Source organism: Capra hircus, chromosome 16, assembly GCF_001704415.2.
Source record: "Capra hircus breed San Clemente chromosome 16, ASM170441v1, whole genome shotgun sequence".
Lineage (NCBI taxonomy): Eukaryota > Metazoa > Chordata > Mammalia > Artiodactyla > Bovidae > Capra > Capra hircus.
The window spans coordinates 3,605,678-3,614,544 of NC_030823.1; the positions used below are offsets into that span (position 1 = coordinate 3,605,678).

The 8,867-nt window shown below is 52.2% G+C and overlaps 1 protein-coding gene across 4 annotated transcripts in view; it reads left to right on the forward strand.

The window, feature by feature from the left end:
• Positions 1–4,094, forward strand: part of SRGAP2 (SLIT-ROBO Rho GTPase activating protein 2) — a 255,988-nt gene extending 251,894 nt beyond the window's left edge. For all 4 annotated transcript variants that reach the window (XM_013970021.2, XM_018060075.1, XM_018060073.1 and 1 more), the window contains one exon: positions 709–4,094. In XM_013970021.2, the coding sequence (XP_013825475.2) occupies positions 709–1,092 (384 nt within the window). In that variant the 3' untranslated portion in view covers positions 1,093–4,094. The remainder of the gene's footprint in view (positions 1–708) is intronic.

The window sequence follows — 8,867 nt, forward strand, 5'->3', positions numbered from 1 at the left end:
GGAAGGACTAACCCTCATAACCTTTGGCCTTTAAAGTCCAAGATAACAAAGATCATACTTCATCTCTACCACTTTTTTTTTTAATCCTGATTATGTACAGTTTCAAGCACGAGTAGAATATGCACCCCCTGGATAGTGAATCCCATGTACTCAGGACCAAACTCGTGGCCACTCCTAATTCATCCACCTTTCCTCTCCCTGCTGGATTACATGTCATCTCATCCAGGTGGCTCAATAGCACAGAATCTGCCTGCCAAGCAGGAGACATGGGTTCCATCCTTGGGTCAGGAAGATCCCCTGGAGAAAGAAATGGGAGCGCACTCCAGTATTCTTGTCTGGGAAATTCCAGGGACAGAGGGGCCTGCTGGGCTCTAGTCCATGGGGTTGCAAAAAAGTCAGATATGACTTAGCGAACAAACAAAAACCAAAAAACATCCAGAAATACATCAGTGCATGTGTGTAAAACCTGAGGGCTGTATTTAAAAAGGATCTCAACCACTCTGTCTAGAGGGGAGAAAAACATCATGAGGCTGAAGGTCCTTCCCTCCCATCTGAACACCCACATGGTAAGGGGTTTGGGCCGGATAAAATCATCCGGACATCTCCTTGCAGGTGATTTCTCCACGATTCGGGCCCCGTTGTTGGAACAGGACCTTGGCGGGGGGCTTCCCTCCCCTTGAGCCTCACCCGCTCCCTTCCCGTCCGCAGGATATTGAGGCGACCATGAACTCTGCGCTGAACGAGCTGCGGGAGCTGGAGCGGCAGAGCAGCGTCAAGCACACCCCGGACGTGGTTCTGGACACCTTGGAGCCCCTCAAGACCTCCCCCGTGGTGGCCCCCACTTCGGAGCCCTCCAGCCCCCTGCACACCCAGCTCCTCAAGGACCCCGAGCCCGCCTTCCAGCGCAGCGCCAGCACGGCGGGGGACATCGCCTGCGCCTTCCGGCCCGTCAAGTCTGTCAAGATGGCGGCGCCCGTCAAGCCTCCGGCCACGCGGCCCAAGCCCGCCGTCTTCCCCAAAACGAACGCGCCCAGCCCCGGCGTCAGCTCCTCCGCCTCCGCACAGTCCACTGACAAGTCTTGTACTGTCTGAGGGGCGTAATTTAATTATCCTAGACAAGGGGACTAGAGGGACTGACTGTTATTAAAAACCTTCCTATTTAACTAGCTTGGGGACTCCAGTTGAAACTTAGGTTCTAAGTTGTTCTTGCCTTCCCGTCACCCAAAACCTTGAGAATGAAGCCCTCGTTACCGCCCTGCCCCCAGCCCCCTGCTGCCCCCAGTCGTGGTGACCCAGCCAGCTACAGTACCGCAGCCCTTAGGTTAGCCGGAGCTGGACCTGCCCGCCGGCAGTCACTGTGAAGTCCTGCAGGGCGCCGCGCGGGCCCTGGGCTCGCAGCTCAAGCCCCGCGGACGCACGGGCCGCCTGAGCAGACGCGGGCCGCCCGCAGCGGCTCTCGGTGGCGTCTTGTATTGGGTACTGGTTATAGAGGGTCATGTACAGTCCATGCTCCGTTTTACACACACACACGCACACACACACACACAATAGAGGGTCATGTACAGTCCATGCTCCGTTTTACACACACACAGACAAGCACACACACACACGCACGCACACACACACGTAGATTTTTCTAGGCTCTGGCATGTGTAGCCTCCCCTGGTCCTAGATAGACCGCCTCTTTGTAAGTTATTGTGGCAGTTCACACAGGAGCCACCAGGGGTCTCTGTTTCCGTTACAAATCTCATTCTGTTTGGGCCAGAGAACCTAGCCTTTGCAATCTCTCCACCATACGAAATTTAGCAGGATGGGACTCGATCCTGTAAACTGTCTGGGCTTGGCAGTTTCTCTCTGTCTTTTTTCTATTGGTGTGAATTGGTCATTGGTGTTTGCTTTTGCTCTCCTCCATTCTCTGGAACTACAACCCAATCTTATTATGGAACTTCTAAAGTTTTTCTGAATGTATAGACATTTCTTGGGGTCCTATCTTTGTCTCTGATGGACCATTTTCCATTTAAGACATTTTCCTGTATAAGACAGTTTTATAGTTGGTTCCTTTTAGGGTAAAGAGTCTTAAGACAGTTTTATTGTATTTGTGGCAGGTTTGGAAAAGGTAAGAAATGGGTCCTTCCTCCCACTTTTTTGGGTACTTAAGACATAAGATTTATTATCCTATTAAAAATTAAATTCAGCTTTGCTAATCCTAAAATCATTCCCAAATGAAAATTTATTCTAAGTTTACCACCTAGTTGGGACCAATGGGGCTTAGGAGCCTTAGTTAGATTAAAGAGACACAGAGCCCCTTAAAACTGATCTCTGTTTATCTGGACAAGGACACTAAGAGAACTCTGGCCCCATGAGCTTTAAAGTCTTTCCAAGACCTGAATGTAAGAAAATCAAAAATTGGATGCTGACTCTTCTGGACTCCCTTTGGCCTTTATGGTTCTCCTCCAAAAAGCAAAAATCTCATCTGCTATAATCACTCCCCACATCTGGTGCCCACAGTCCCAGCTCCCCCAGCTCTCCCAGCATCATGCTGTCCCAGGGAGACCAGAGCTAGGGATGGGCACACCCCAGGCTCACCGGTCTCAGACAACTACTTGAGTTAAAGCTGAAACCCATTCCTCCTCTTTGTTTTCTGGTGTTTAAAACTGCGCTTTTTGCCTTGTTTTTCACAGTTTGGGAAAGATAATGGGTTGCCATTCAGATAGGAAAATCTAAATTGTCTTAACTTTGGCCTAAAAGATCCTTTTCAAATTAACATTTGGAAGCTGGTAGTCATCTCTATGAAAAGAGGTAGGGTTTTCCTCCTTCAGCGTGAAGGAAGAGAGGAGCTCTATGGAAAGTTGCCAGTTAGAAAAGTAGCCTGCAGCATCAGGAAAATCATCCCACAGGCCAGGGTGGAAAGATGGAGCGCTCTTTCAGTGAGTGTGTCGGCCTGTGAGAGGCAACCCACAGTCCTCTGGATCCTCAGCTTCTTTGCTCTGTGTGGTGGCCTGTCCTTGTATGTCACCAGAACTTATGCAGGCCCTGAGCCAAGAGAGGGCTTTCATAGCCAAGGATCTGTCTCCTTGCTGAAAATGAAACCCCGCCCTTCCCTTGACATTCCTTCTGATCCGACTGGCCAAAATCGGTGCCCATACCTGCCCTTTTGCTCTTTTCCTGGCACGTCCTTCTCTTAAGAAAGAAAAGGCAAAACTTCCTTAATGACAACACCTGGGACCTGTTCTGTTGCTCCTGCCTTAGGTCTCTTTCAGCCCTGCACCTGACGTGGGTCCACCATCCCCACAGTCAGGGTCCATCTGCTGGTCTGCATCACGGACTGGACGGTGTGTGTGTGCTCATCGGCTACCCCCTCTCTGGGCACTGAGTTGTCTTTCCCCCTCTGGTGCTCCTGACACTGGTGAGATGGTCCTGCCCCGAGGACTAGGAACCCCAGGAGGAGAGTCCTTCTCAGCAGAGCTCATTGCAGTCAACTGGAATCGAGGTTACACACTGTGATTTTTACACCGAAAAGCCAAGCAGAGCTGGCCACCCAGGGTCTCGGGAGACCAGTCTTCCTCAGATTAGCTTCCTAAACCAGCATGATGCTTCAAAGAGCCCCACTCTGCCCCTGGAGGCCTGGATCCTTTTCCTGGTGTGGACTCTGATGGGTCAGTCTTTGGGACACAGAGGTGGGGTGGAGCTACCAGCATCCCAGTTTGGAAAAGAGAGGAGTTTGCAGCCAGCAGCCTGTAAACTGGAAACACTGGTCTCAGCCAACCTCCTCAGGGCGCCCTGGTTTCTCCCCAAAGAGATGAGGAGAGATGACGCCAGCAACAGGATGAACAGACCACTGGAAGGGCTGGTGTATATGTACTTCATATTCAGAAGAGAAGTTAGATCTTCCAGGGAATTGCAATGTTGTGACGTCTGACTTGTATGTCACGTTTGTGTAAAATGGTATATTCTTTAAAATAGTGTTGATAACTGGAATATTGTATGTATGCTTGGAGATGCTTTGTGTGAACCTAAGACTGTCACTCAACAGATGTTGGATTGGGGAAAATCCAAAGCACAACTTCGAAATAAAATACATTTTTAGGTTTCGATGCTGCGGTTTCTATCCCTTCTCCACTCCTTGACATCTCCAATCCAGGAGTCCCGCTGTCCGGGAGGGATTTTGATTCGTCTGCAGTTAACAGAGCCCTGCCTGGCAACAGGAGAGATGGGCTGACCTCAGGAGCCAGCCATCTCCTCCCTTCCCCAGCAAGACACGGCAGAGGTGCATTTGGAGTGTGGATTTTTTTCCCCCAGCATTTTCATCTAGCCCATGCGTGGAAGCTAAGAGACTGTGTAGCAGGTCTTCCAGCCTCTCCATTGGGCAGTCTGTTGCCATGAGAACCATTTCCTTCACAGAATCCACCTCTGCTGTTTTCAGTGAGGACTGTTCTCATTGCTTTCTCTAGTCAGATTTCCCCACTTGCAGGAGTGGAGCCTGCAAAGTTGCTTGGAAGCTTTACCAGCCACAACCGAGGTTGACTGAAGGTTTTACTTCTTCCATAATCAAAGCCCTGGGTCATTCTGCCCTTGGCAGCCCCCTGCCTCTGCAAGAAGGGCTGACGCACGTGTTTGTGCTGCTGGTGGAGGTTGGGAGGCAATGCTTTCTCTCCCTTAGATTTTGACTCCAGCAGATCATAAATCAAGGATGACGTTATTCAAAGGTAGTCGTTTGAAATGCATCCTGGAGCCCCTCTGGCCCACACTTAGGTTTAGTAGCTCACTCTCATGCTGGAGGCCCCTGGGGTGGGTCAGATCTCATAGCCAGTGTTGAAGGCTCACACCGGGTGTCCTGTCCTGGACACGTTACATCCCCTCTCAGGTTTGCCGTCACCACCTGTTTCTGGTATATTTTTTGTTCAGCTTTCTCATGCCCTTCTAACATGTCATCTCTTCTCCCTCGTTTTATTGTAAAGCTCCAGCTTGACCCTCTCTTGCTGAGCCCTTGGTCTTGGTTAAGTCAGAGTTGAAGCTGTTCTGCCTCTGTGCTGTGGATGACTTATCACTCCTGACAGCAGGTTACGAGCTGTGAGATGGAGCTCGCGCTTAAGCTGTGAGCAGAGGACCCAAAAGCCTTTTCAGGGAGTCCTGAGGCATAGGCTGGAGAAGGTACTGGCGACCCACTCCAGTGTTCTTGCCTGGAAAATCCCATGGACGGAGGAGGCTGGTGGGCTGCCGTCTGTGGGGTCGCACAGAGTCGGACACGACTGATGCGACTTAGCAGCAGCAGCAGCAAAGCATAGGCGGGTGATCCTTTTGGGGTCCCCTTATCTCCCCATATTCTGACAGGAGCATGATAGAAACTGGTGATGATGAACACAGTCAAAAAACACTCATTTGATCTAAATAGAAACCAAAAAAAGAAGACCAGGCGGGTCTAAATTGAGGAAATAGTCCTTATGATGATCTAACTTAAATGTGTATACCCATAGGCATATGAAGCTTCCTTTCACTCAGGAGTCAGAACCCCTGCATATGACACGTGCCAAAGACTTCCACTAGGCAGTTAAGCCCCACTGTGCACCAGGCACTGTGATACAGCGTTGAACAGGAGAAATAGATAATAGAGCTTTCTGGTTTCAGGGAGGACAGAGAAATAAGCAAAATAAGTGTTACTCTATAAGTAAGATAGTGAGTGCCAGGGGAAAGAAGTAGAAAATTACTCAAGAATTCCGCTTGGCCTGGTCAAACTGAAATGACTCTTAGGCATCCAGGTGGAAATATCAAATAACTCTTGGATATGGAGATTTAGATACAGATCATCAGTTCAGTTCAGTTCAGTCGCTCAGTCGTGTCCAACTCTTTGCGACCCCATGAATTGCAGCACGCCAGGCCTCCCTGCCCATCACCGACTCCCTGAGTTCACTCAGATTCACGTCCATTGAGTCCGTGATGCCATCCAGCCATCTCATCCTCTGTCGTCCCCTTCTCCTCCTGCCCCCAATCCCTCCCAGCATCAGAGTCTTTTCCAATGAGTCAACTCTTCGCAAGAGGTGGCCAAAGTACTGGAGTTTCAGCTTTAGCATCAGTCCTTCCAAAGAAATCCGAGGGCTAATCTCCTTCAGAATGGACTGGTTGGATCTCCTTGCAGTCCAAGGGACTCTCAAGAGTCTTCTCCAACACCACAGTTCAGAAGCATCAATTCTTCGGCGCTCAGCCTTCTTCACAGTCCAATTCCCACATCCATACACATACCTGAACACAAATGTAGAAGCTATTATGTTGTAGACATTCAAACTAGGAGATTCCCAGGAAGAACACACAAATGGAGGGAAAGAGAAGGTCCCAATAATTAGAGATCCAGCAGAGAAGAAGCCGGCAGAGAGGGCGGTGGGAGTGAGTGACAGAGGCAGGTGGCTGGGGAGTCGCAGAAATCCCAGAGGGAAGACGTGCTGCAACAAGGATCGGCTGTAGATGAGGCCAGTGGAGAAAGGTCACGCTTGTCAACAGCATGCACCTTAGAGGGGAAACGAGCTGACCAGAGTGAGCTGGCAGCACACGAGAAGGGTCGGGACGTGGGGGGTCAAGGTCCTGGCAGTTCATTCAAGGCTTTGCTTTGAATGCTTATCACGCAGTCATGTCCGCCTCTTTCCGACCCCAGGGACAGGGGAGCCTGGCGGGCTACAGTCCCTGATTCTTGCCTGATTCTCCAGGCAAGAATCCAGGAGTGGCTTGCCATTTCCTTCTCTAGGTTGCTTTGAATGGTGGCGTATCAAAAGAGGTCAAGGGCCAGGTTTTTCTTTTTAAAATGGACAGTATGGGGGCAGGTTTGCTCAAGGGCAGGACTCAGTAGAATGAGAGTGAAATTACGGAGTGCAGATGGAAGGGCCGCCCGGGCCAGAGAAGAGGCGCTTCGCCCGACTCAGGGGAGGGGAGGTGGGGAGCGGAGGTGGGCTGGGAAGAGGAGGGCGTTGCCTGTCCATCACTTCTTTATTTCCAGCAAAATTAGAGGCAAAGCCTCTAGCTGAGCGCGTGGGAGAGGATGACGAAGAGGAGGTCTGGAGCATTAGCAGGATGAGTGACGCGCTCACTTTTCCACACCAAGGATGACCGCGCACGGTGGCCTGGTGAGCCCGCCACCAGCAGCCTGGCCCTGACGGCAAGTCTGTCCCTCCTTCCCCTCCCAGAGACCTCCTCGCGCAGCCCTTCAGAAACGCCTGCTGAGGACTCGCTGCTGCCCCTTCCACAAACCCCCGCCCTTGCCTGCCTCTTCTCCGCTCTAAGGCGCGGGCAGGTGAGGCAGCTGACAGCTGCAGCCACGTCCGGCCAGAAAAGGCAGCCAGCATCTATTCAGACCCTCCCGGGTAGTGGGCTCTGCACCTCGTTTTGTTTCCACACTGAATGGATGAGAACGATCAGAGGACTTGCTCAAGGCAAGTGAGGTCTCGACTCAAACTTCAGATGGCAAAGCCCTGCCCTTCCTGCGACCCCACCTGGCCTCCCTCTGGAGCAGCAGACCTGCGCTTTCTCCTGGAGAGCTGCCATCAGAGACCCCCAACACCCGACCCTGGGTCCTTTTGCTTCCTCTGAGTTGCCACTTCTACGTCGACGACTCCTCAGAGCCACTCAGGAGAATGTGATGAGGCCTCTCACAGGCTCCCTCTTCCCCTCAGAAGCTCCCCAGTGTCCTCAGATTCAACAAGGGCCAGGTTGCCCAGCTGGGACCAGCGGCTCCAAACCACAGGCCAGACCCTTGCTCATTCTGTCCACGGGGGGGTGTGGCCTCCCAGAGGATGCCGGCGGGGCTCGGAGTCCCTGCGTGGCAGCGCCGCCCACCGCACACGCCTGCGGCTCTGCATGCTTTCCCGAGGCCCGCACCACCGAACCTCCAACCCCCTCCACTCTGCCCAACCCTCCTCCCTCCAGAGTCTGGTTGAGTATCTTTTCTTCCCACAAACATTTCTCGGTCATCAGCGGTCCCTCCTCCCCGCAGACCCCCTCTGCCAAGTTCACAAAGTCACTCCCTGCTGAAGCCTTTCTCACGGCCTTCACCACGCTCCTGGCAGTGGGGTTGGGGGTGCCTAGGTCTCCCCTTCTGTCTTCAGCACACACAGGGCCGGCTTCCTGGTAGATGCTAGGCACACAGTCATTGCACCCAAGAGCAACGGTGCTGGTGAGGACCAGACAGCCTCACTGGGGGCAAATGAGTCGAGCTTTAGCCATAAGCTGGCTAAACTGCAAATCTCAGTGACTTAAAACATCCCTTCCTTGTGGGCCAGCGTCACGCAGGGACCCAGACTGATCACCACATCTAACCGAGTCACACTGTCACAGGGGCTGGCGGGGCGGGGGGCGGGGGGGGGTGGCGCGGGAGTGGGGGTGCTGTTCTACGTCAGCAATTAAATGGTTTGGTTAAGAACACACACATGGGGACTTCCCTGGCAGCGCAGTGTGCAAGAATCCACGTGCCAGTGCAGGAGATACAGGTTTGATCCCTGATCCAGGAAGATTCCGCGTGCTGCCAGAGCAGCTAAGCCTGTGCGCCACGACTGCTGAGCCCGAGCTCTAGAGGCTACCGGCTGCAACTGCTGAGGCCCGCGCACCTGAGCGTCTGCGCTCTGCCACAAGAGAAGCCACCTCGCAGCAACCAGGAGTAGCCTCCGTTTGCTGCAACGAGAGAAAGTCCATGCAAAGCAACAAACAGCCAATGCAGGAAAAAAAAGAAAAAGAAATGACAGCAAAAGGTTTTAAAAGGAAGCAATGAAGTAAATAAAAAAAAAAAATAGAAATCACACGGCTCCGCCAAATCAGAGGGTCTCAAGGAAGCACAACTCTACCGTATAGCAGACGGGGAAAGCTGGGACTTCTGAGTGCAGAACACGAGG